The following is a 27711-nucleotide window of genomic DNA, read 5'->3' on the forward strand; positions in this document are numbered from 1 at the left end:
CAGATGGAGACATGAAATGCAATGCTTTAAAAATATATGTAATATTCACTCATTTTTCAAACAACCCCCCAAAACTAAAACTTAAGGTTGATGTTTTGTGTTTGTTCATTTTGTCGTTAAATAAATATCAGTTTTTGATATCAGCAGAAGTCAGCATGTTGGCTGATTCCGATATTTCATTTTAAAGCTAATATAAGCTTGATTTTGGTCTATTTGTTCATATTGTTTTATACTGACATTTTGTACCCTGCATCTTGCATTATTTGTCCTCTTGTTTTAATTTTATCCTAACTCGTTTTGTCTCGCCTGTGTTCAGTAGGACTGTATTGCTTTCTGTTACCTTCTATGTATCCCATTTCTGCTTTTGCTTTGTTTGTGAAAGCACCTTGTAAACTCTGTCTTTAAAGGTGTTAGTGTATTAGTGGTAAGGGACTGTACTTTACAGAGTAGTGGCGTAGGTTGGGGGGGGGTTGTAAAAGGTGTACTTTTGACGATTTAAAAAAACAAAACAAAAAAACACACATGCTTTCAGAGTTCTTGGGGTATTTCAAATAAATACAAAATACAACCATTTAAAGGTGCATTTCCCTCCCCTTCGTAAAAATGTAAAGGAACATATCTCCCTCCGTAGTGCTTAGAAATTATCTGAAGTGCCTCTCCTAATTTGCCACCTGTCCCCTCTTATAATGAACAGTCCCTAATAATATTCCAATAATATGATTTACAATAACATTCTCTGGAAATAGCATTTCTCCCTGACAAATGCATGTACTTTTGAAACTCTAAGCACATTCTTTCTGTTAATACTTTTAAACATTTATGTACAATTTTGATACAGGAATTTACTTGTGACTGAGTATTGCCATGTGTTCTTAAAAAGGTACAAGCACTTAAAAATAATTTTAAAAATACATTTTAAAAACTTCAAACTTAGAAAAAATAAGATAAAATAATTGAATTAAATTGAAATACCAATGATAACTAAAATAGAAAATTTGTAAAAGATTTGAGCACTTCCTTCCACTAACGCTGTAATAGCCTTTACGGTAAAGCTAATGTGTATGCTGAGAATTTTCCAGTCAGAGATCTATGTCATGTAGACTCAAGCTGATTTTATGTGGGTGTCTGCCCACTGTTTATAGAAACATGTCTCCTGGAAAAGGATTTGTCACCTTTCATTCAAATATTCCACTTACCTTTTTTTCTTTTTAAATTTCCTCTGAAAATACAGACATGACGTGCTAAATATTCTATTAGAGCAGCCTTTACATCATAATAAAGTGGTATAACACTTGAGGTTTACAGTCAAATAAGAATCTTCTCTACATTATTTTTTATGAACTGCAACACCTAAAGCCATCAGCTAGTGTTTTAATAGCATACACCAAAAGAACCAAGCCAGTCTTCCCAGTTTCCCTCTTAATTTTTATTCAATTTCATCATGTTAATTTATTGGTTTATTTCTACTCCTTCCAATCAGTCAGCAGCTAAAACCTGACAGACAGATCTCATAGCGCCCTCCTGTGGCGACTTATAAGTGTGTAATCCATCCCGCTGCTGAGGGTGTGTCTGCTCCACCCGATGTGGTCCAGAGGTTGTCGTTTGTGGGGTGAAGCCAGAACCTGAGCAAAGCAGCACTATATTTGTTTCAGTCAACACATATCTCCACAAATACATATTTACACTGACAGATGACTTCATATATCCTCCAGAGAGATCAAGTTTGGTGTTGAGTTTGCCTACCCTAAAGCCATAAAAAGATCCTGCAGCTTATTCAACGTCAGTGATCCCCACATGAATCAAGTCCTGATGATTCAGGCCCAGGACCACAAAGACAATTAATGTATGTTCACAAATAAAAAATAAAAATTAATTGGTCGATGGTTTAATTAGTAGTTGTTGGACCAGCATTCGTTGGAGCAAAAAGGAGTCAGAAATGCATAGAGAGAACAGTGTGAATTGGAGTGGCAACGCTGTTACATACAGTCTGGTCCATGTCATTCATTAGGCTTTTGTTATGACAGATAAACAGAAACTGTATGAGGACGTGAGGTAAGAACCCTGGTCTCTGAGCCATGAACTACAAGGCTAAACAGGACTCCCTAATGGTCCAGAGATACAGTATGTGGGCAGCCTTGGCACATGAAAACCATCCACAGAGAGCAAGAGAACAAACAGTCATTGAAAGACATCTCCCCAGCTTCCTCTGTGGTCACCATTGAGACTAGTGAAGAAGCGTCCCCTCCAGGTTTCTCCCCAGAGTGGGATCAAACCGCAGTCACAGGGCACGACACGCCCGACGACTGTCAGAGCTCATCCATTTCCATCTGCTGAAACGCCTCCAAGTCTTCCCGCCAATCAGCCAGCAGCTCATCCATTGACTGGCTGCTTGAGTCTGTGTCGCCCTCGGGCTCCTCTGTCTTCTCAGAGTCTCTGTCCTCTTTGGGCTGCGTCAAATCGGCCCCTGCAGGACTAGCTTCCTCTTCCGGGGGTCCAACCTCCTCTGCAGGACTAGTGTCTTGTTCCACAGGACTGACTTCCTCCTGTGATGGAGTAGCCTCCTCAGGAGGCAGTTCTTCCTGCTCTAACGTGCTCATTTGTGATTGGCTAATAGGTTCGAACGAGGTGGGAGTTGTTGCCTCGGTTAAGCAGTCTTCCTCCGCTTCATGCACGTCCACACCTGAAAAGAAAGCAGGGGCGTGAGACACACAAAAACCTCTTATCCTCCTCCTCCTCAGCCGCTAATCTATACAACATGCCCCCCGGTAGCCATTCGGAGTCAAAAAATAGAACCGTTTTCATCGCGAGGCTGTCAACTATAACAGCATGATGCTGATGGTGAGTCATGTTTCCCACAGGATAAAACCTTTCTCACATCGCTGCACAACCAAACTGAGAAGCAACTGAGAAAAAAAGTTATACTGCCACTTCAGTCAGAAAAAAGTGTATTTGACCTGTTTCTAAAAATGTAGACGCTTCTTTAACTCGTATATGTTGAGAAACAAGTCTGTGCTTTCTATTATACAGCCAAGGGAATACTGCAAGGAGGGCAATGACTGTAACTTCAAGGCTGTATAATTAAAGTACAGATAGACACAAGGTATCTGGTTATTATTGTGTCCTGTTGTCTTTGTCCTTGTGGGGACTTTTCATAATCCAAAGGATTCTTGGTCAGGTGTTTTGGTAAGTATCTCCTCTGCTGAAGCGCACAATCATCCAGAATTTGTACAGACAGTCAAATTCAAGGACTTTCAAGCACACATTTTCTATTTTCAAGCATGAAATTCTCCACAACCATCTGTTGCAAAAAGAAATTCATTCACGAAAGAAATTTGTGAATGGAGTGAACATGCTACCTAGACCTAAAATGAATGTATTATTAATTTACTGGTTATTATTATTCAGGCATGTTGTTGGCAAAGGTAAAAAAAGCAGGAAAAGAGCAGAGAGCATGGCGCAGAAGCCCCACGTGCAGCCAACAAACTCCAAAAATCTATTCAACAGCTCCACTATCAGCAGTCACACACACACGGCTGCATAATTGCTGCCAAATTACAGCTCAAAACTTGTGGTAACTGCTGACGCTGCTCTGGTGTGACTGCTTTGAAACTTGAAAAACATGCCACCAAATATTTACTGTTTTTTTACCAACACATTGGCGCTTTGAGCTCAAAGAAACTAATCGCAAGCACGGCCATTCTTGGCTTCCAAGTTTAAAACATTTATCTAATGCGCTTCATAAAATAATTGATCATTCTGTTCTCCTCTCAGTTATATTCTTAATATTATATATTTAGTATTTTTTTAGGACCAAGATGAAATATCTGATTTTTAAGGTATTCCTGTACTTAAAGTTCTGAGTGTCAAATTCAACTACTTCAAGCACCACATGCACCTTATATGAACCCTGCAGATCCCTAACTCCTTAGCATATTAGTTATCTGCCATATTAAAGCCTGTCTGCACAGCTGAACATATAAAAGTAAACACAGATAAGATCGAGAAAAGCTGATCAAAGACAAATTATGAGATACTTCCAGAAACAATGTAAATACCGCATTACATTGCTTGAGTCTGGGTCACACCCTGCGACACTGTCTAGCCTCTCCATGTGTAACTAATGGTTTGCTCCAGTGACAAAACAGACATAAAGAGCTGTCATGTCTTAAGCTCTGAAGGGGAAAATCAGAAATGACAACACTGTGACTGCACTAAGCTTTTCTATCAAACACACAAAATCCTGCAGTTAAAGGGCAGAGTGAGAGGAAGGGACGGAGAGATGAAAGCATGACTGTAAGGGGGAAAAAGGCGAGGCAAAGGATGCTGAATGAGGATAACAGACAAAAAGAGAAGAAAACAGAATACTTACTGCCCTCAATCAGGCTGCCAGGAAGAGCTTTACCTTTAAATATGGCTGCTGCTCATCCAAAGGAGAGAGAATTATGGAAAAAAGAGAAACCAAGAAAGAGAGGAGAGGAAAGGCACCGTTACAGTCCACCACAGGGAATAGATGGATTTGGCAAATGAGGAAGAAGAGGAAAAGAATGAGGATGCAATATTGATAAGGGCGTAAAACTCCGCCATCCACTATTATAACCACAGCCTGTGGGTGGCTTTGGAGTGAGTCACGATCTCGGAGACTTCAAATAATGCCTGAATCCCTACATCTCATCTTTATTTCATGAAGCCAGGCACATAATGAGGCTCAGTCAGTGGAGAGAGATAAGTACATCTACGTGATCAATCTTATCGGGAGCGATAAGTGGAACAAAGACTTCTAACATTTCAGGAGGCATACAGTGTGAAGGAGTAATGTCACACCTCGGTCTCTGGCTTTGTCGCTCAGCAGCACCTCCACCTCCCTGTACTCCTTCAGCGCCTCCAACAGGATGTTGCCCTCCTTGTGGAAGAGGAAGAGGAGAGGCATGGTGATGTCATCCGTGCTGCGGCCGTCCCCTGCCATCTGAAACAGGGGAGCCGTGTCACTGCTGCTGCCCTCGTTGTCGTCTGGAAAGAAAAGGAGGTAAATGAGAGCTGAAACAGTTTATTGATTTTCCAGATGACAGAAAATTAAACAAATCTGGCAAGATGTTGAGGCGAAATTCAGATTTTTTGAAGAAGGGTCGCTCTCACAGGAACGCTCACAGTTTCGGAGAAGTGCAGATGTGCCAATATGATGGTGTACTGCTGTGGAGGCAGCAGCAACATATGTATTAGCCACATAAAAAAATCCAACTCAAAAAAATCTATAGCAGTTTAAATTTATGCCAGTTTTAGAATATTTGCATCGCTTTATCTTTCTCACAGACGGTACATTTTGACAAAAACACTTGACTCCATTGACAAAAGCAGTCATTTTTACTCACTGAACACAGGATTTGCTGGTCTACCGTTGCCATGATCGGTTTGTTTGTGTAATTAAGTGACTTTGGTGTATCCAAACTAACCCTTTTAAATGCCAAAATCACACAATATCACTAACTAACTAACCAAGCGAGGCAGCGGTAGATTAGCAGCTCCTGTGTTCAGTGAGGTTAAATCACTGTTTTTCTTCTCGATGAAGTCTGGCAAGGTAAAGCACTGAAAATATGCTAAATATAGTGTACATATAAACTGATTTTTTTTAAGGTAGAACTTCTGTCAAATGGCTAAAATAAGTGTTGTTGCTGATCCCTCCACAGCAGCACATTTGTTTGCTTCCTCGTCAGACTCCAGCCTGTTCCTCCGAACTGGGGTCGTGCCGATAGATATTACTGAACGTGATACACTGACACTGGATTATAAGTGCCTCATACTAGGGGTCCGACAGATTATCAGCCTGGCTGATGACTGGGGCCGATATTTTGCATTTTGCAGATTTTCCGTATCGGCTTTTTATTTAAATGAGCACTAATCAAATTACATTTTTGAAAAAGTGTGCACATTACACTCAACAAATACCAGGGAAGGCAGTCTACAATATATGCAAAGAAAATGTCAGCATGACAGGAAGTTTTACGTTGTAAAACCTCAGGGAGCTATTTCACTTATTCATTTTTTTATTTAATTTTTTAATTTAAAATTTCACTGAACTTTATAAAAAAAAACATTGCAGGGAACTGGCTGTATATGATATTGAATGTTTCACTTTTGATTAAACATTTGCTAAAAGCATTTAAATAAAGTTTTGCATTGGGATTTGTTAAATAATAAATTCTAAATTAATATTTGTTTTAATAATAATTAATAATAATTGCTATTGGTATCGGCCCTGAAAAACCAGTATCAGTCGACCCCTGCCTCATACAACCATAAATCAAAAGATACAAACTATCCCTTTAATTACTGAAGTCCCTAAATAAGAAAATCATACTTTTTTCAGTAAGTACTTCAGTACTCATACACTGTTTATGTATTGTAAATGAATCAGCAACAGTTGACAAAGGCCCTAAATAGATGCAGATTATTATTATCGAGCTTACTTGACTTCTGCTCTATTATTCAGTCATCATGTAATGTGCAGGACCCTTTTCGACTGCCTGTCCTCAAGATAATGCATTTATCGCTCCCTAATCTAGTCACTGAGAAGTCATCTTCCGTCTTGTGTCATCAGCTGCTCGCACTCACCGATGACTATGCCTCCGATGGCGCCAGCCTTCTGGATGTGTCGGGCCTTCTCTGCAAACATGCACTGACCCCTCTGAAGGAGAGCGATGTGGCCCTGCACATACTCGGCGTTGGTGATCTCGGTGCAGCCGCTGTAGGGTTCAGCCACGGTCACGAAGCCTCGTACCTGCACAAGAGGACAGAGGCAGGATATATTGCAAAGGAAAATGTTTTCATGATTTCGTGATGTATTGTACAGTGCTGCAGTCTGAACCCACATGTTCTCTTCTGGTGCTTTAACTACACACTCATCTTTTCTTCTGTTTGAATTAGGAAAATACTCCACGAAAGAAAGTGCCCTCTTAAAAGTAGCAAGGAAAAGTGAGTGGCTCTCTTAGGAAAAACAAACAGGAGCACAGTTAAGTGCCCGTTTGAAACCTGGCAGCTTGGCAAAGCTACAAAGCCCACTCACCCCTGTGGAACTTTTGGAAAGGTCTGTGCCAAACTGCGCTGGGCCGGCGGTCAGCACAACTCTGCCAAAGAATGGATGTGAGACGATCTGAATGGCTCTGGGAGGCAGCTGCTCTTTCTGCTGTTGGCTGGACAGCTCCATCATCTCCTGCATGAAGCGCACGCCGTCCTCTGCTGCTACCGCACTCACCGCCTGGGCGTGCCAGAGTAAGAAAGGAGAGGTTGTTTTTTTTAAAAAAAAAAAATAGTTAGGGTGAAAAGAACACCATAATTTGTAGTGTTAACCATATAATACCATTTGTCTCATATTTGATAATCATTCACATTAACAATACTTTCCTGAAAACCATGTTGTATGAAATCTTGACCCCATTGTTTAAAATAACCTATACTAACTTTTGGGATAATCACAGCCTCATTAAACATTACAATCAAAAACAAAAGACACTGGGCATTAAGAGGGTGGATGGCTTTCCCGAAAATGTCTTCTGAGGGAACTGTTAAATCCATCTTTGCCTGAATAAGGAAAAAAACTTGATTTTTTTGCCCAATGCATTGCACTGAAAAAGTAGTAAAAAGGTTTCTGTTTGGGGGAAAAAATACAAAACCAGCTGAAGTGTTCAAACTGCAATAAAAAATGTTTGTTTGTTTCTAAAAAAGACATTTTTATAATCAATTCATTTCCTTAAAAGCCATATGTATCAAATATCATACAAAAAGACTTCAATACATGCACATTATTTTTTCAAAATATATATTTGCATTTCATCAAAAAGGCCCATAAATGCCTCAATTTTTAAAAAAAAAATAGAATTTTCTGGCTATAATTTCATTGCTCAGGCATTACAGGGTTAAAGAATATATCCTTCACTAAACAATGGCACCAGTATTACAGTATGTTCTCTTGCTGTTTTGCATTTGAATAATAGTACAAATGCACAAGATGTAACTGTTTCTTCTGTACCTTCACATTCCAAAAAGGTTTTCCTCATTAGATTTAAAGATATGTCTTAAAGACGATTGTCTTGCAGTCTTTTGCATATGCGTGCAGGAAAAGTAACTGTGCCGTTTCATTCCCACCCCTGGTAATTAGGACAAAACAGCCTCGGAGTCGCATACAATTAAGAGACGTAATTATTTCAGCCTTGGATTCTGCACTTTTTAAATCAGCCACTAACAAGAAGATGCAGATGTTTATCCCTGTTGTTAAACTGTTTACCTGAGTTGCGTGCTGGACCAGCTGCACCCTGCCGTCTTTCAGGTGGATGAGACTGACTCCCATTCGCCTCAGCAGCTCCAGATGTTCAGGGTTGTTTGCCATGAAGTCCTGAGCCCTGAGGGGAGGACGGCCCATACCGGGCTCCCTGAGTAGAGGAAGAGAAAGAAGTTAAAAACATATGGAAGAGATACAGCAGTCAGGAAAAACAGATAATAAGTGCAGACACATATCCCCGTCCCATCTGTACGTGTACACACCGGTAGGGAGCAGGACGGGGGCAGCTCTTGTCCACAGCACTACGAATTGGTTCTCTCAGGTTACGAGGGAAGGCGGGGTCAGGAAACAGGAGCCGAGTGTTGGGGCAGGTCCAATCAAAGTTAGAATCGTCAAGCTCCTCCTCTGACTAAAATATCATGAGTAAATCATAGATTGCGGTTAGGGAACTGTAATGTGCAAATGCTTTGATCAATTTGTAAGATTTTAATTACAATAGCATAATGTTAATTACAGTTCTGTTTGAAGGAATCGATGAAGAGTGAGGCGCTGTGGACAGGGACAGGGGCAGCAGGTGGGCCTCGGTTGTGAAGACGTAGTCCTCCACGTCAAACGGTAAATCCTCCACATCAGCAAACAGCAGGAAGAGGTATTTGAACATCTCAGCAAGGAAGAATGAGTCCATTCTGTCCGCAGAGGAAAGGTGTAAGATTATGGAGCGCAGTGCAAACACTGCTGGTTTATTTATGAGATTATCACGAAGGGCGTTGGACAGTAGAGCCAGACTTATCAGAAGGCTAATGTTTGCTCACATTATCAGCTTATTGTAGATACTGTATATGAAATAGCATATGTTGGTAGATTTCCAGCATATGGTGGACATGTGGTAATGTACCTTGTACCACATGAATGTACCAACAAGAGAGCAGCATGTACCAACATTAATGTGGTGTGTTTTGAAGGGAAGGTTTGGATCTTTTGCAGTAGAGTTGCATGAGGTTTTTATTGATAGTCAGCATTTTACATGCAGTAGATGTCCGTCAGCCCACCCCCACTTTGGAGAAGCAGGCTGGGGTCCAACATGGAAGCTAAGCAACTCTACTATTGTGGACATCAATATCAGTTTAAGTGTATGCTACATTTAGAGTATTTTCACTGCTTTTACCTTAAAGTCAGACACTGTTTTCCAGCAGGAAAATGATGCTGTTATAGCATTTGCTTCAAAATCAAACTCCATTGAGAAAAACAGTGATTTAACATTGCTAAACACAGGAGATGCTGGTCTACCGCTGCCTCGCTTGGTTAGTTTGTTTGTGTTTTCATGGGACTTTGGTGTTAAAAAGGGTTATTTTGGATCCACCAATGTCATCCAATAACACAAACAAACTAATCTGTCAGGGCAGCAGGAGACAACCAACTCCTGTGTTCAGGAGACAAGATTATAGGTTTTCTCAACTGACTCTCGGTAGCTTTGCCAAGAGCACGATGGGGAACTGAAGCTGTTAACAGCTCCGCTGACGGAAAGGGCTGAAAATACTCTATACAGCAAAACTTAAACTGTTACAGATTTTTTTGGGGTGGCTAAAATATGTTTTGTTGCTGAACACCATCCATAGCAATGTGTTGTTTAGCTTATGTGATGGAACTTCTGCAAAAGCCCCCAGGAAGTGTGCCAGGCTCTGATGCAAATTTTAAATTGTGGCCAAAAGTGGAATTACACTATCTCTGTTGGTCACGTGATGCCCATTGGCCCGGAAAGACTTTTCCCCATTGACTTACATCGGGAAAGAGATGTATGTAAATCAGTAAATATTATTACGTGAGCATCAAAACCTCAGTGAAACGACTAATTTCAGTATCAGCCACCGTATGTCTCTAGTGCACATGCCTTATGGGCCTGTAGATCCGGGTTTTCTACAATGATTCTGCACCCACAAAAGAGCTTTTTTTGCTTTAAGCACCAATGAGCAGCTCTCATATGAATGAACGTGGCCCCGCCCCCATGGCTATGTCCAGGCTTCCATCAAAGCTGCTGCTACTTTTCCAAACTGAGGTTGTGCCGACAGACATCTACTGTAGGTAATACACTGACTACGGATTAGTGCCCCATACGAATCCGAACTCTCTCTTTAACGTCACCTTACAAATAAAGTTAAAATCCGCTACTCTATCTTACGTGTTAAACTAAAAATCAAATTATCGACTGACTGACAGCATCTATCATATTTTAATCTACTAAATCAATACTAGCCTCATTCAAAGATCTTATTTTCTATACATATTCTACACCACTACAATCTTCCTGTCACCTGCTGTACCTCATACTGTGTTTTACATACCACCTTCTCATGGTTTGTAAATCTGATGGTACAGTATATAAAGCTTTGTAAATGGCATCTACAGTTGCCTTTTAGTAGTCTAACATCATACAAATCATCTTACAGATACTGAGCCTTTGTACTCTCACCTGTCCTCGTGGCTCCCTGTGCGCACGTCCTTCATTGCAGCGAAGCCGCAGGGAACACGAGCAAAGCGGTTGAGGTTGTCTAGGATAGTGCGACCTGCCTCCAGGTAGTAAGGGTCTCCTGTGGCCTGGGAGGATGAGAGGATGATAAAGGCGATCATAACAGAGGACAGTACATCCACTGTGAAAAACGAAGGCTCCAGTGAAATCTGGTCAGACACAAAGATGTAACTTCCACTCCGGAGACAGTGTTTTATCATATTAAGTGCCTTTATACATTTTTTACAAGACTGCCAAAGGCAAAGTATCGAAGGCTGCTTCATAAATGCAGAAATGGAGATAGTGTGGCTAAAAACGTTGCAAATTAGCTCTGGTGTAATTGCAACTTAATTTAACAAAACCTGGTGCATGATAAGAGACATTTACTTCTTTACTGTGGCTGGAAAAAGAGAACTTTCTGCATTATGTCAGGCTTCTTTGATAAATTACCTTGTAAAGGAAATAGGTGCTCTCTGCAAACTCAGGCCTCAGGGGATGTTGGGCCCAGTGTACCCTGAAATCAGTAGTGAAGGCCTGGGGAGGGACGGAGAAGGACGAAGGGGTCAGTGCACCATCCAGAGTATTGTAATTAGAACAGACAGACAAAGCTAAAATGCAGCCGAGTGGCGTGAAATGCAAGCTTGTTCACTTCCAAACAGTTATGGCTGGCAACACAAGCCATATGGGGTCACTTGATCCCACGGTCAAATGACAGCGTGTCAGTTTTTGTGGCGCTGTTAAAGACTAAGAAGTGGTTTTTCCAGTTGGATACACAGAGAGACAGATTACCTCTGGGAGGAAGTTGTGTTTCTTTGTAACTTGATACAACATCTCATGAGTCTCGATGGCAGGACGGATATCTCCCTTCAACACCTGGGACACGGATAATACGAAGAGAATCTTACTGAAATGCCACAAGCCAATGCAGGAAGAGTGACATCTTAAATTCACATGATCTGATCTGACCTGCAGTCCAGGGAAGAAGGCCAGCAGAGAGTCCATCCAGGTGCGAGCAGGAAGCAGAGGTTTGTGGATGTGGACATCCAGCAGCAGCGGAGGCTGGCTAATGTACTTCATTATAGATGCATAGTGCTAAATGGGATATGCAAAGTGGATTGACGATATAATAACAGTTTTATGGTGCTCAGTGATAGACACAAGTAGACCAAAGGGAGCCTGAGGACTTGCACTGTGCATTATTTTAACTTCTGTGCTGGAGAGTGAAACAGAAGTGTAAAAGTATATCATTACTTGCCGTGTATTCTGGCTTTGTCCTGAAATTGTACAGGTTCGGATAAATATTTATATGAATATCATCAAAGTCCTGGGTTATGATATAGTTGTGTATTTTGATGATAAGACAAGAGGCACTGTGTTAAAATAAGAATATCTACTGAAAATCTTTTTGGCAGCTTGAGGTGGTACAAGTACTGAACCACCAACAAAACATGAATGGCTGACAACTGTGGATGAGGTGTATGATATGAAACTGTTGAGACACAGGATAAGAGCTCAAAAAGAGCGTTGTCGAGATAAAAGGGAGAAATGGACAATATTTACATGTCAACGACATGATGAAAGACTAAACCACAGAATTTGTTGTGAGGCAATGACAATCTTTTTGTTTTCTTTTTGTGTGTTTGTATTTTTGTACTGTATTTTTGTCTCCACTGTCCTTTTATAACACTTTTGTAAAAAAAATGTAAAGTGTTCAAAAAACGTATAATGCTGGTTCATGTTGGAGATGCCACAGTGACAAAATGCCAGTATGCAGACACAGAGGAATCAAATTACTCTGTACAAGTGTGTGTGTGTGTGTGTGTGTGTGTGTGTGTGTGTGTGTGTTTGTGTCCTCACGATATTGAACCGCTGCAGAAACAGGTCATCTCCCAAGAGGATGTAAGCCTTTAGCAGATATTCATAGTATGAGTCAATTCCCGCTCCCACTCCACTGTCTGGGGACACACAATCGCAAATCACTTTATGAGACAAAAAGATCAGATGAAAAACAAATATTCTATTTTTTCCTGTCAACCGTCTGTGCAACCAAGTCCCCTCTCGCCCAGACAAAGATTGTACCCCTGTACTTCATTTTCTCGTTTTTGTCTCCTCATCACATCATATCTGCCACAGCCTCCTCCACTCCCACTCCTCTCAACACTTCACCCTCTTCATCTTTCAAGCCCTCCTCCGCCCCGTCACTCAGTCTCGTCATCCTGCCCTTCTCTTTAACCCCCCGAGGTCCTCTCACCCCTGCGGACCCACTCTCCAGAGTGGATGTTGATGGTGGTTCCCACCAGATTGCTGTTTCTCTGTCTCTTCTCCCACAGAAAGTCCAGGGCTCTCCGGGCGTGGGCCTGTGTGCGTATGTGAGGAAGGGCGCATTATTGATTGAAAACAGTTAAAAATCAATCTGCAGTAGCTGTAAGCTGTTAAAAAGATTACAGTGATTGACTTTGTGCTTGATCAGCAGGCTGCTGTTGCCAGGAGGTGAACCAGGCCTGGGCTCTAATATCGTTGGCACAGGGTAAAATATCAAACTCTGAATTATGTCACTATAACACTGCAGCTACAGAGCGCCCGCCCCCCATCATCTGATTCAAAGCCTTTCTATAAAGTAGACTAAATTCTGATTTTTTTCTGCGAGAGGCAGGTTGATCAAGGAGCAAAAAGAGAATCGGATCTCACTGAATGCGGGGGACAGATGCTGTAAGGGTCCCTGAACATTTAATAACAAAAATATTCTTACTTTTCCAAACTTCTTGGTGGAATTTTCAGACCATATTTGACATCTAAATACAAATAGTGGCTGTTTATTATGCAAATAAAAAGTTTTAAAATCAAACTATTAAGATGTATATGTACATTATATTATGACTATGTATGGTATTATGTCGGCAGATAGGTTAGGTACTTTAGCTCACTTAACACTGAATAATATTGAATAAAAGATATTATCTTATTGTCCCCCCCTTTGTTTTTAAGTCTCTTTTATATATGAGAACCAAAAAAAATGAGCTAAAAATAACAAAAAAATTGAATTTGAATTTTGAATTTGAATTTTCATCAATTCTGTGCAGTCTTGTTTATTTAATTTGTCGATGGATGTGCGATGAGCACAGCTATAAATTTATGTTTCATAGAAATACTGTATTTCTGTGGTATGGTTCCCTTGCATAGAAAAAATAGTAAATTTATTTTTTGGATAACTACATCACTACATAACTCACAAATGTTCAGACAAGCTTAATATTTACTTATTTGTAATGCTACAATGCACATATGCAATTCATGCATACAGTCAAATTTTCTGTCAAACTAATTTGGTTGTGGGGACAGGAACATACATCAGCACGGGGGACATCACGGTAGACCAACAAATTTAGTTTTGTGTCTTAAAACTGTTTTGCTGATACAGAAATTAGATTTTAGTCAAATGATGAACATACTCAAAATAACATTTTTTTCTGTTTACGGAAGAGTAAAATTAATTACTTCCTTATTTATAATACTTCACTGAACCAAAGTATTAATCACTTCACACTGCTGACTAATATTATAAATGGTTTCCTCCGTCACAATCTGTTCAAGTCAGAAATTAACATTTTTGACATCTGTTTTGTAAAAAGCGGAACAAATATATAAATTATAACATGTCATCTGCATATCTTATTATCTGATGTAAATGTGATACCTCAAACACGGGATCCCCGGTGAAGCGACTTAAGGCAGCAAACTCCAGGATGATGGTTCCGGCACACGCAGTGCAGGTGTCTGTTTCAGTGCCTGTTCTTGTCTCAGGACCCCTGACACCGTGCTTCAAATTCACCTGTCAGGCAGAAAAAAACAAATTATTGAATCTGTTTTTGAAGTCACATTTGGTTTGCAACAGCCTATGCAGGACAGCTAGTCACACATGAAAATATCTGCGTTCAAAGGCTGTGACAGCTGCGAGCAGTGAAGCAGAAAATGGAAATATGTAGCCATTATCTGAAAGGTTACAAATGTCAATTTAACATATTGCAACCCCCGAAGTGTGTGAAAGTAAAATATATACTTCTGTAGTATCTATACCATCAAGTATGTTTGATATAGATATTGTTAAAGCATTTTAATTAAGAGATATTTTATTTTATAACATATATTTTTTCAATTGACTCCAATAGATGCTTCACAAATTACTGACTGCTCACTAAACAGCTGCTGTAACTCAACAGGTTCACCTCATCTCAGGTAAAGGAATAGAAATTATTTTCCAATCACGCTCCAGACATAGTCTTCATGAAACAATACTCTAATAATATCCTCTAATAACTAATTTAATTGCAAAATTACATGAAGACATGTTTTATTATTATTATTGTTATTAATTAATTAATTATTTTATTTTATTTTATTTTATTTTATTTTATTTTATTTTATTTTTTAACTTGAACATTTGATAATATTGGACTACCAATCACAAGAAGGCACATTGTTTTTCTGGAGGTGTTTTAAATAGGATATTTTAGTGAAAATGAATTTGTTTGGGAAGTACTGAGCATACAACTGGATAAATGAGACTTTGATTATCCCGCACAAGTTGTGTTAAAGTTTGTAAATGGATGTTTTGTGTTTTTCTTTCAGAAATCATTCTGTAACAAGAGGTGAGTAATTGACATATAAGTAATCATTTGGGGAGTTTGGTATTCCTTTATGGAGCTGATTTGATGTAGTTCTGCCTGTGAGCAGCTGTCTCACCCTGGGATAAGGCAGGCCGCTGCTGGTGTTGAAGGCTGGCAGCAGTCGGAGGCCCAGGTCTTTGGCCATATGCAGGAGCTCATCCTGGTACCACTGCATGTGTTGACCTCCATCCTTCAGCATCACAGCCATGGAGTGTCCTCCCAACAGACCTCTGAACACACACACACACACACACAATTAAGAACAGCAGAAATCAGTGATTTCTTATCACTGATGTGTTTTTGCAAAGCTGCTCTGTTTGCTGCTCGTCAAAAGCTACACTTTGTGTAAAATGTTTCACTATTAATGTATGTTGATAGTCTAATCAAATCTCACCCGAGGACTCGAATGTTGGTTTCGAAGACGGACACCACAATGTCGTTGTCCAGCCGCACATCTGACAGCACTCTCCTCACTGCAGCCTCAAACTCTGTCGTCTTGTTCAGAAGCTGGCAATGACAAATTATACGTGACTACAAAAATCAGGCTTAATAATAGACTTTTTTCATGGTTTAAATTAAGATTAAAAGACTCAGAATATCCTTTTCATCAGAACCTCCACTGTGTTATGCCCTGTATTACCCAAAAAATGACACTCCAAAAACATAAATCTGAAAAAGACACAAAACCAATACCCACCACCAGAGTATCCAGAGTGTCAATGAGGGTCAGAGAGAACCTACCAGAGGGAGAAAGAAACGGTTTAGCAAAGGTTGTCTATTGCCCATCACACTAATTAATGCAATTATTATAATTACTCCACATGTATTAACATAATCATGTTATTTTGCATATATTAGTAAAATGTCCACCTCGGGCAAGTGCTCATCATTGTTCTGTTAATGTGTTAGATCTCAAGGAACAAAGGCAGTATGCTACTCACTTTCCCAGAGCGTCGTCAACGTCACCTCGACTTGGTTCAAGCCCACGAACTCTTCCTCTGCATGTTAGTGGCATCAGCTCATCTGCTGGGTACGCATGGTCCTGAGAAACAAGGACACTTTTAACACAACGCTTTGACCCTCTACTGTTTTTTTTTTTCCTTAGGTGGCCAGCTCAGTCTCTTAAAATGCACATGATATGTCACATTACCACACAAGAAAGAAGTTGCAAGAAAACTTTATCTATATAGCGCCTTTAAAAACAGATGTTTACAAAGTGCTCTGACACACAAAGCAAGGCATGACCTCAGGGAGTTACAAAATAGACATAAACAAACATGCCAAACAGAGAAAGGTCTAGAGAAGTCAAACAAAAGGACAAGAACAACATGCGAACACATATGGTCAACAGGAAAAAAAAGCTAATAAAAGGAATAAAAATAGTAAAATAGGCAGATTTCAAGAAGCAGTTTCAGTACTAAATGGATTAAGGGTTTTTTTAATGTAAGAAATAATATAAGAAGATGAAAAAATGTGTAATTATATTTCCATAATTACATTATTATAAAAAGTGTTATTATATTTCCATATTTATATATTATTTAACAACCGATATCTACTACTCTACAGCCTGATACCAGAGAGGAGCAAAAAATATTGATACTTCTAAACATAAACTAAAAACCCAGCTTTTTAGTCTGGCTTTTATGTAGTGTCTAATATCACTATTTTATGGTTTATACTTTTTTTTTTTAATTGAATCTCCAGGTCCATTTTTTAAGATCTATTTTTGCTTATTTCACATGGTATGGTATATGGTGTTCTTGTTCATGTCTGTTGTTTCTTCAATCAAACTGCAAAACACTTTGAATTGCATTTGATTTCTTTGAAAGGTGCAACATAAATACAATTTTACTGATTCAGTAATTATTCTACACTAGTACGGCCTAGTTTGGGCAGGGTTGCAAAAAGGACTTGTCCATATGAAGCTGCTCAACTGTCCTGAATCATATCCAAACACTAAGGCTGCAGTAAAAAGTTTTAAACTAGAAAATCCCATTTCTTTGAATGAATCCAGTGAAAATAGATACTTACCATATAATTCTGATATGCATGGTCAAACATCTCAATCACTTGGTTCCTTCAGCGAGGGGAAAACATAGACACAAGTCAGCATGCGTAACATGAAACTGTTTTTCTTGTCCTGAGGAGGCTGTGTGTTTCTCCTCAACTCACCTCAACTTGTGCTTCTCCTCCCGTGACATGGCCTGTCCGAGGCTGCATAATGCTCCCAGCAACGTCAAGCATAACAGTACAGCCGGCATTGTGGTAGATGGTCAAGATCGCAGCAATGTACATACAACTACAGTTTGGCTCTTGGTCAGTCACAGAGCAAACACCTAGTCATTACCACTCCCCTAACCAAACAGCTCAAACTAACAAAACATCTAAGACACATAAACCTACACCATCCTATTAATGTTATACCTCTGAGATCATGTTAAAGCCTAAGATGTACCGTTTAATCATCAAAAAGGACAGAAAGCATCATGACAATAGGCTTGTCCGTTGCTGAATCTTGGCAAACATGACATAAATCTTGGCCTCTTACATGCCACACAACACCACAAAAAATCAAAGAGTGACTATGTGCAATGTGCGATTTAATATGCACATTTTCAGCCAAAGCTGCAAATTCAAAAGTTTGCAGGAATGTTGTTATTTCAAGTAATTAGTTATGAGATGTAACTGATAGAGATGTACCAGGCATTAATTGTAGTGCAAAGTTTCTCCAAGTCCTGTGAACAGGATGGTGAATCACACGTGTTTATTTTTCCTAACTGACACCCGGACCTACTGCAGACAGGTGTGACACGTTGACGTGCAAAAGACTATCATCACAATTAGCTCTGCCCTGAAGCACTCACATTAATCCAGCGATCCGAGTATGAAAATGACAATACTGTTTTGTTTTTTTCAATTTAGTTTTCACACAACAGCAATCAAGAAAACTCCACGCCTTCACAGTTATGACAGATTATCATATTTCAGACTAAACCAAAGCAAATAACGATAATTACCAGTCCTTTTTGTGTGTTTATGAGCCAAAAAACAGAAGTCAAACCAAAAGCACTTGAAAAACCCTGTTCATACCAGCGCCTGATATCTCTCTGTTGTGTCAACTGTAAACCTTTTAAGCTGTAAGTTAATAATTTCCCCCTTCTTGGCAGATCTCTTTCGTCCAGCAGTCAGACAAGCTGCCGAGCACTTGTCAGGCTTTAATTAGGCAGTTAGCCGGCTGTGCTAACTAGCCGAGCTCGCGACAGAGGAGACACCGAGAATACACGACGGGTCGACAAAAACCGCGTCCATCGTTACGGATCGGACCGGACCGAGCTGTCTTTTTTGGCCTTCGAGTTATAAAGTGGATAGTGTCGCCCGTGAGCTGCTGTTTCGCCAAGCTAGCTTGTCTTAAAAACCGGATGCTGTTACGATGAAAACGTCAACAACATCCGCTTCCTGGATTATTGGAGGATTGTGCCCTCGGTTTGGTTTTTCAGGCAACAGGCAAAGAAACAAAACACCTGCGCTGGGGTTTTCAGACGTAGCTCCGGATATATGGAGCCAGATCAAGGTCAGAATATTTGTTAATTGGATGATAAAATAAAATTTTAAACTGAAAGTTAAAAAAAAATGTAGGAAAAGGTTTCAATTTAAATCTAATTTTGACTTAATTCTGATATTCTTTGAATTAATTATGTATTTTTTAAATTTTGACTTATGAATATTGTTTTATTTGAGGTGTCATTTTTTTCATTTGCAGATCTTATGCTTTCAGATTCTGATCTTATTATTTCGCAATTAAATATCTTTTTTTGTTTCATTTTTTTCCCCACTTTCAAATCTTCTTTTCACTTTCAGATCGTATTTAAGTTTAATAGTTTTGGCTCTGATCTGGCTCCATATAGATATGGACGTAGCTGCATTGTTAAGCACTTTTTGTTGTAAATCATATTAATCTATTATGCTTAACAGTTTCATTGCATTTTTGTTTCATGAATTTAAGGGCTTTCGAACAGAAAAAAACGAAACGTCACGACACACTAAATGTAGGTTTCATCTTCATATTCATGGATTTGTGTAGAAAAAAACTTTCCAAAAATGTAATTAACCAGAAAGTCATCCTTGTCCACGACAAGTCCACAAACAATGTCCTTTTGAGAAATGTTTTCAAGTTGAAAAACCTTTGGGGAAATCAAAATCAGGGCATCAGAATACATACGCTGAAAAAATGAATGATCACTAGTTTCAGTACCATCACAAAATACACAATTACTGGTTTCATTTCCAAATCGTGTCGCAACAAATCACTGGTTGGATATATCCTGTTTAATATTTTAAAATGGATTTCTCTGGATATGGGATTATTAAATGTGATTAAACACATTTATTTTTGCTTTTTTTGGATTTGACATGGTTTACATTGGTAGCTGGAGGAGTAAACTGAAAGTCAGTATAACGGGAGAACCCATTGTGTTGCCTTTAAGTACTAATAATAAAGGCTCGGAAAAATGAATACTCTTTTTGACAAACATAGGCCTACATTATTTTGAGATTTACATTATTTACATTACACAACAAACTGGACATGCTGGTATATGTAAACAGATAAGAAATTAGAGAGAAGAAAAAAACATAAATAATGAAAAAAATCATACAAAAATAATGAACATCCACCCAAAATCTTCTGGTATACACATAGTTATGAAACAAATGGTAAATTGTTTCTACCTCTAAATCACCTAGAGTACAAGAACACTCAATGTCAAGCCTAAATCTTGCAGATGACTTTTTGGGGGTGTATTTTTAATGCAAGATTTTAAAAGAAACCTATTTAACTTCATCATTAAAACAACATTTATTTTGTAGAGTTACAGGGGATTTCAGCTAACCTTGTCTACCACTTTGTATTAGCGTGAAAGCCTGTAATTCTAAAATTTCCTAACAACACTTGAAGGCAGCAACAATGTTTTGTAAGTGAAAGAATAACTATTCAGACCTCCAAAAACGCTTTAAAGCGATTATAAACACAGTGTTCATGTTTGAATGTGAGCTTTGTATATATTCAAACTCTTAATTAGTGATAGTTCGTGTTTATCTAGTCGAATTTTCACTTTTTCGTTCAATAACTACATTTCCCATGAAGCTTTGCGGCGTCACTTGATGCAGCGTTAGCGCTTCACATGACAGGGTCGACAACAACTGCCTTATAAAACAAGTTAAAACCGGTAACCGGTGTCTCCCATAATAGAATTGATGTTAACATCGCTCAGAGGTCAAAGTGCTCTTACAGGTAGGATGAAACTGATATTTGACATTAATTTAATACTTTTCAACAGTATATTTTAATTTCCTCTTTATAAACACCGCTGTAAAATGTACACATCGTGTATAATTTTGGTGCATGGTGCAGTATTTGGGTAAATTTGGCTTTTAACTCTTTCTTTTGTACATTATTCTTTGTTTCCTGGTATCTTTTTTTCTGTTTTCAGCTGAACCTTCTTTTTTTATTTGTTTTTTTTCCCACCAACCCACTTAACCAACATGTCTGTTTGCATGTCAGATAGCGTTAATTATGTCAGCCACGGCCTCTTCTGCTGACCAGAAGCTGACAGGACTAGTTGCAGCAACGTTTGCACCATTTACCACAGAAGGGTAAGTGTCTTTTAGAAACCACTTCTCTATGTCTGCTTGTTTCTTTGTTTGTTTTTGTTTGTATTTTGTTTTTTGTTTTACCCTCATAAATTAAGCACTGAGTATTGTGTTTGGTGAGTGAGAAAGTGTCAAAATTGGCTTTATTTATTTCTAAAAACATGCAGTGAGCAACTTAAGAAGAGATTACCCCAAAATGTGCAAAACAATTGTCAAAACAAAATATAAGGAAATTACCTCAAAATCAGAAAAAAGCCCAAGCTAACAGACAAAAAAAAAAAAAAGCCAAAAAGAAAAGCAAACAAACAAGTAAATTATCTGGGAAAGGGGTGCTTAAAAAATAACAAAAAATCTGCAAAATATTTTAAATATAGAATTATGATGATAAAAAATACAGGTATTTTTGTTACATTTTATTCTAGTTTTTTAAAAAAATATTTTCAAATCTACAAAATTTTGTGCAATTTGTTGGACATTTCTTGCCCCCATGTTTTCAGAAGAAAGCAAACGAATTTGCCCAGGATTAGAAGGTTTACATATTAAAGTGTTAAATAGTGTCACTCTCTTGTAGATTAAGCATTGCAGCATGTCTGACATTCTTTTTGCAAAATTTGATGGTTAATTTTTCCATCATTTTTCCCAAACAGCGAACTCAACCTGTCAGTGATTGGACCTTATATTGACTACTTGAAAGACAAGCAAGGCGTAAAGAGCATTTTTGGTAAGTTTACAAGTGGATTCTTCTTTTTTCTGTTTGTCATGAAGCTTTGCCACAGCAGACATTTTTACTTGTCACAGTAGGAAAAGCACAGGACAAACTGTTAACAATGGCTCAGTTCCATTAAGTGTGCTTGTAAGCTGTAATACAGCTATAATACAGCTATCATTATTGCTGTTAAAACACCTGAAACACCTTTAAATGTCTGCCATGAAAAGGATCTTTTGTCTGTGTTCCCATCTGAATCAATCCTGATATTGCATGTTTCCCCTTGTTTGTTTGTGGAATTGTTCGTGTGTTTCCCTCATGCTAGCCCTCCCCTCGGGTCAAATAAGGGGACAGGTTGGGTCAGTTTACCTTGAAAAGGAGTCAGGCGGGGTTTAAAACATATCATAATTTTAAATTACTTACACCCTGACAGCAATTCTACATTTAAAGTGAAATGATCTGTCAGGTAATTTCACAAAAAAATCAAAAAGTAAGAGAAGAATTTATCTAAAGACTGCAAGCTTAAGTGTCTTTTTATTTAAGGCCATGATAGTTTACATTTTTAATGCACTTGTGTCTGCGTTAAAATGCAATATTGTCACCTGTAACTGTAACAAAACTACCAATTATTTCAAAATAATTCTAATTAACTTTTAGTCACATAATCCTTATTAAATGTAATGAGTTAACACCCAACTGTGTTGAACTGTCCGTTAAATCTATTGCTTCATAGTGTGTGATTCACATGATGATTTCTACATCAGCTTCCATGTCTTAATGGCAAAAACAGAGACGTGGGATGTTATTGGATGTTATTTGAAAAAAAATCACACATTTATGAGAACTGGGAAAAATGATGTCCTACCAACAAAACAAAACCTCAAAATTATAATTTATCAACACACTAATTCCGTGTCTGGGATGAAACATCATTTTCAAAGGATGTTTGAAAGTTTATGTAAAATAAATATGATTTATACAAAATTTTGATCTGCTATTATTTTTAATGTCTATTTTTTAAATTTTAGTGTGTTTGTTCCTACATTAAAAGACAACTCTACCTTCAGTTAAATTATTTTAATGAAATTATGTCATTTAAAAAACAATGATCTTAATTACATTTTAGTATATTCCAAATTAATGGTGCCTTTTTGGTGTTATGGGTATATGTTTCTCAAAAAATAAGATATATCTTTATCAATATACATGAATTACCTCCCTTTTAAAATGTTTACAAAGCCATATAAAAAATTAGATAATGCTTTAAATCCATCATCGTGTCCGATATCCATATCACAGTGTCATTCTAAACAGGTCTGTATTGTATAAACACTGGGGAGTGAAGACATTAAAATATACTGTGACTAAGGATTATTAACTATCCATTAAACTGCTAATTATGTCCTCAGTTAATCGTTTTGTCTGTAACATGTTTGTGATTTGTATGTAAATAACAGTATGTTACAGAATGTGAATAAGACTTGACTCTCTTACAGTGAATGGCTCCACTGGAGAGGGCATGTCTCTCAGTGTGGAGGAGAGGAAGACCTTGGCTCAGGAGTGGTGTCAGAAAGCCAAGGGCAAGTAAGTCATCACACGTCAGTAATATAAGTCTAATGCAGCAGGAAAAAAAATCGACAGTTTGTGAAATTTCTTTTGTGTGCATATGTGTGTGTGCACGTCTCTACAGAATGGATCACGTGATTGTGCATGTCGGCTGCATGAGTCTGAAAGATTCCCAAGAACTGGTGAGTTACTGATTTTATGTTGCCTATAATGATGTGAACATTAAAGGAGAACACCAGAACACACTCTCCCCCCAAAGCCAGACACCAAAGACAAAAAGTCTCAAACTTGTGATGTCAACAAGTATTAAGTCTAGAGCTGCTCAAATGACAAAACTGGTCAAATTTGACCGAAATAGTATGTAAGGGTTTAACCATTTGATCTATGACATAAATCATAGATCAAAGCACTACAGTCATAGTATAAATATATAAAGCATCGACTACAGCAGTAAGTAGTTTTCGTTGTTCTTTCTCTGGATGTCCATGTTTACTCCAGGCTCGCCATGCAGTAACGATCAAGGCTGATGCCATTGCGGTCATTTCCCCCTCCTACTACAAGCCCAGCAATGCAGGTATGTGATGGTTTTAGTGAGAAAATCATTTATTTCCACATTTTCAAATGCATAATCAATGTGTGTCAGAGTTTTTTTATCCCTGTTGCCACTGACAAGGTTAATTTGTTAACCTAACTTGCTTTCTTTTATGTGTATCTGAATTAAAAAGTTTCTAGATTTTATTTATTGATTATTACTATGTATTTTATTTATTGCCACTGCACAGCACTTGACTTGGCGACACATTTACTGTGCTGTTTTCAAATTATTTTAAATTTTGGTTCAGTGTGGTAGGAGTATCTTTGTTTTCACTTCGTTTGGGGAATTTCTATATTTATTTCCAGTGTTGTCCTTTACGTACATTTTGTGTCTTGATGTCTGCTTTACATTAAATTTCTTACAGGATATCAAAGCTGAATTTGAGTTGAGCTGAATAATCAAACATCAATTCTCATGTGCCATTACTCAGTACTTATCAGACTCATTTGGAAAGTACGACCAAAACAAAATATGTAAAATTTCTTTCTCTCTCATCCTGCTTCAGATGTGTTGAGGTCATACCTTCAGGAAGTGGCTTCAGTTGCCCCAACGCTGCCCTTCTATTATTACCACCTTCCAGCTGTCACAGGTGTTAATGGTTAGTGCCGCATACCATTTAGAAATAAAGAGACTTTGCATCCATTGTAAAAGCATAATGAATGTCATCTTTACTGAATATGAGATGGTCTTTTTTTTTTCTTTTCTTCAGTGCCAGTGAGAGATTTGTTGGTAGGGATTAAGGAGCGTATTCCCTCGTTCAGAGGTGTGAAGTTCAGTGGGACAGACCTGATGGATTTTGGCCAGTGCGTCAGCCAAAGTCATTCTGACTGGTCCTTCCTCTACGGTGTGGACGAGGTAAGCTTTTTCTCCCTCATCATCTTCTTTGGCCCACCTGTTTTGTGCTGATATTGCAGGGTGACATTTTGTGACTCTGACCTCCACCCCAGAATGAGCCTAAACCTATGTGTTGTTTTTTTTTAATTTTATTTTTGCCATAGCAACTGCTTGCAGCTCTGGCTCTTGGAGCAGATGGTGCAGTTGGCAGGTCAGTGTGTGAACCTGCGTTATTCTTTGTCTCCTTCCTTTAGCCCCTTTTACACTGACATTGTGCTGTAGGGCAGCTTCTAAGTCCCTTCTTTATAGCTCCTTTATATTTTTACAAAGAATCAAACAGTGATGGCATCATTCTGCTCAAGTGTGTGATTTAAGATAGCATGTCGGCATCACAGAAGAGGTGTGATGGGCATGATGCTCAACACAACATCTTCTACCTCTTGTATGACATATAAAATATACTTCGGCAACGCTTTATAATCTAACAATGGCATGACATTTATCTTTTCTCGATTTCATGGCGGCTGATCACGTTCTCTGCTGTAAGGGTAAGGAGCTCCCGAATCTCATTGTTTTCCCCATATGCAGCCATTTACAGCCGCTGTTCTTCTTTGAGTTATCCATAACTGCTATGAGCTGCTTTTTAAATCTCCAGTGGTGGGTCCCACACATAAAACACCATCGAAACATCACACCCATCCTGCCTAGAGCACAACCCTTCCTGGATTTTGGGGGCCTGATGCTAATGCCGATATTGGAGAGTAAAAAATTCCAGTATTAAAAAAAATTGGCAGATATTACAAATACTGTATATGCAATGCGGTTAATTCCTCAGATGTGGATATGAAGCACTTGCAACAAAGACATATTATGGAGGCAGAATGATTTACAGTTTAATATTAACCTTGATCACTGCACTGAAACTGTAAACTTCATTGGGAATTTCATCATTATGAATTACTCAAGCATCTTCTGCATTACGTAATGTTAAAAACAAACTTGCTGTTGTATCTTTGATGGACCAATATCATCCAATAAAATCGGCTGATCAGTGTATCGGTTGGGCTGTAGTCCTGCCCGTGGTCCTGTAACACTGGCTGTCCTGTTTATGCAGACATCATTGTGGCACTGTTTGTACCTCCTGTGGTGGCTTAAAGCGAGACCACTGTTCCCCAATTCTGCAATCTTATAAACACAACAGCGAGGCGGCATAACGGCATCATATTCCCACCTTGAACAGGCAGTGTAAAAGGGGCTATTCTCTCTCTGCATAACGGTTATTTTCATGTTAATTGGTTTTTGTTTCTCTGCCTGCAGCACATATAACTACATGGGCTGTCAGGTCAACAAGCTCATATCAGAATTTGGGAAAGGCAACCTCGTGGAAGCCAGGAAAATACAGGTACTGTCCATTTACCTGCGTGTGCTCCCAACTTATCTTTGATATTTGACATCAATTTTGGTTACTGACATCTTTGTCTAATTTCCATGAGCAGTTCAAGGTGCAAGACCTGATCAGTTTTGCCATACAACGTGGTGAGCAACACTTTTGTCCTGATGTTTTTCTACCAAATTATAGAATAACAAATGTTCTGGTACTGTTGAGTCTTTTTTGAAACTGCCTTATTGTTCTTGATAGGCGTTGATCTGGGAATGTTCAAGCAGCTGATGATAGAGCTGTCGGGTTTGAGTCTCGGGCCCCCTCGACTCCCTGTGAAGACGTGTCCTCCTGCTGACGTTACGCCCATCGTGGAGAAATATCGCAGCGTTTTTCCTGAAGAATGTCCTGGTCAGACTGGATTGTAGAAATCCTTCAGTGACTCAGCACAGCAAGTCTGATTGAGACGTTTAGACATTAAATCAAACCTTACCGTTAAATAAGTAATACTTTAAAAATCTAATCTTTTAATAAATATTTTTATTTTTTTCGAATCAGTTTTTATAATTTCACAAAACTCATAAAATGACTAACTCAAAATGTTCAGAGGACTTTGGCAATTTTGCTATACTACCTTTACAAATTTCACAAATTTGCATAGTTATCTTATACTGTTTGAGCTGAATCTCATTTTAGGAGTTTAAGTACGTAAGCATTGTTTTCAAGACATGAGTCATTACATTCATAAAAAAATTAAAAGTGACCAGAGTGATCAAAAATAGGAATTAGAATTGCCACAACTTCACTAAATCATTGTTTTTATGGCTCAGGTTGTCAAATGTTTTGCTTTCAGCCATAATTACCACCAGTGAATTGTTTTTGGACTTTAAGATGACTCCATCATAGGGTGGATAACATACAAGAGGGGCATTATTGAAATGAACACTGTTTCATAAAAAAATAACACTCCAGTAAAGAGAAAAGGTTTAAAAACATCTGAGATGTTAGAAGGGAACATATAACTCTCGCAAATGGGATTCAGCCTTTTTTTGAAGGTAAATTTTATACTGTTAATACTGTGATTACAAATTTCTTAATGATGTTTTAAAGGGAAACATAATATGAAAAGAAGAATCTTTATGTTTTATTGTTAAAAAATGTTTTTACTATTATGCATTGAAATTGTTCACACTGATTTATGTCTCTTTTTTATGTACTGTTGCTGAAAAGATTTTAAAATCACATGTTCTGATTATGTGTAAGAGAAAAACCGTGGAGGAGAAAGTGAGAATGTCTCATGCCTGTGGCGTGTAATCGGCTGGGAATTTTATGTTGTCTGTTACTTGTTTTTTGATTTTTTGTACTTGCACTATTATTTGTATTAGTTGACAATAAAACTGAAAAGAAAATCTCTGGTGGATATTTTTTTGCTGGTTATATTTTGTTGAGAAATAATTTGGGGAACCTTCAGGAAATCCTCTTAGAGCAAGTAATTGCCTGTTTGCACTTCTCAAACTACACACGTTTGCAGATTGACATAATAT

The 27711-nt window shown here is 38.4% G+C and overlaps 2 protein-coding genes across 3 annotated transcripts; one reads left to right on the forward strand and one right to left on the reverse strand.

Moving 5' to 3' along the window:
- Positions 1–1404: 1404 nt before the first annotated feature.
- On the reverse strand, positions 1405–18886 carry edem3 (ER degradation enhancer, mannosidase alpha-like 3). Of its 2 annotated transcripts, XM_042481836.2 has the most exons (21): positions 17612–18886; positions 17471–17516; positions 16378–16478; positions 16134–16173; positions 15831–15943; positions 15513–15666; positions 14467–14601; positions 13024–13129; positions 12630–12727; positions 11739–11864; positions 11562–11645; positions 11223–11306; positions 10737–10861; positions 8784–8955; positions 8533–8678; positions 8276–8420; positions 7058–7249; positions 6607–6772; positions 4822–5007; positions 4370–4417; positions 1405–2680 (listed from the first exon to the last, which is right to left on the reverse strand). In XM_042481836.2, the coding sequence occupies exons 1-21, from the start codon at positions 17698–17700 to the stop codon at positions 2307–2309; spliced, it is 2730 nt and encodes a 909-aa protein (XP_042337770.1). In that variant the 5' UTR covers positions 17701–18886; the 3' UTR covers positions 1405–2306. The 2 variants fall into 2 exon arrangements, with proteins under 2 accessions (XP_042337770.1, XP_087933977.1); XM_088077851.1 differs by lacking the exon at positions 4370–4417.
- Positions 18887–20576: 1690 nt separating this feature from the next.
- npl (N-acetylneuraminate pyruvate lyase (dihydrodipicolinate synthase)) lies at positions 20577–27576 on the forward strand. Its single transcript, XM_042481844.2, has 12 exons — positions 20577–20729; positions 21000–21091; positions 21736–21809; positions 23291–23378; positions 23485–23542; positions 23859–23934; positions 24461–24553; positions 24665–24810; positions 24954–25000; positions 26107–26191; positions 26286–26325; positions 26429–27576. Exons 2-12 carry the CDS (start codon positions 21012–21014, stop codon positions 26593–26595), a joined length of 954 nt encoding a protein of 317 aa, XP_042337778.1. The 5' UTR covers positions 20577–20729; positions 21000–21011; the 3' UTR covers positions 26596–27576.
- The last annotated feature ends 135 nt before the right edge of the window (positions 27577–27711 follow it).

Source organism: Plectropomus leopardus, chromosome 5 (genome assembly GCF_026936395.1).
Source record: "Plectropomus leopardus strain MGB_pleo_1.0 chromosome 5, ASM2693639v1, whole genome shotgun sequence".
NCBI lineage: Eukaryota > Metazoa > Chordata > Actinopteri > Perciformes > Serranidae > Plectropomus > Plectropomus leopardus.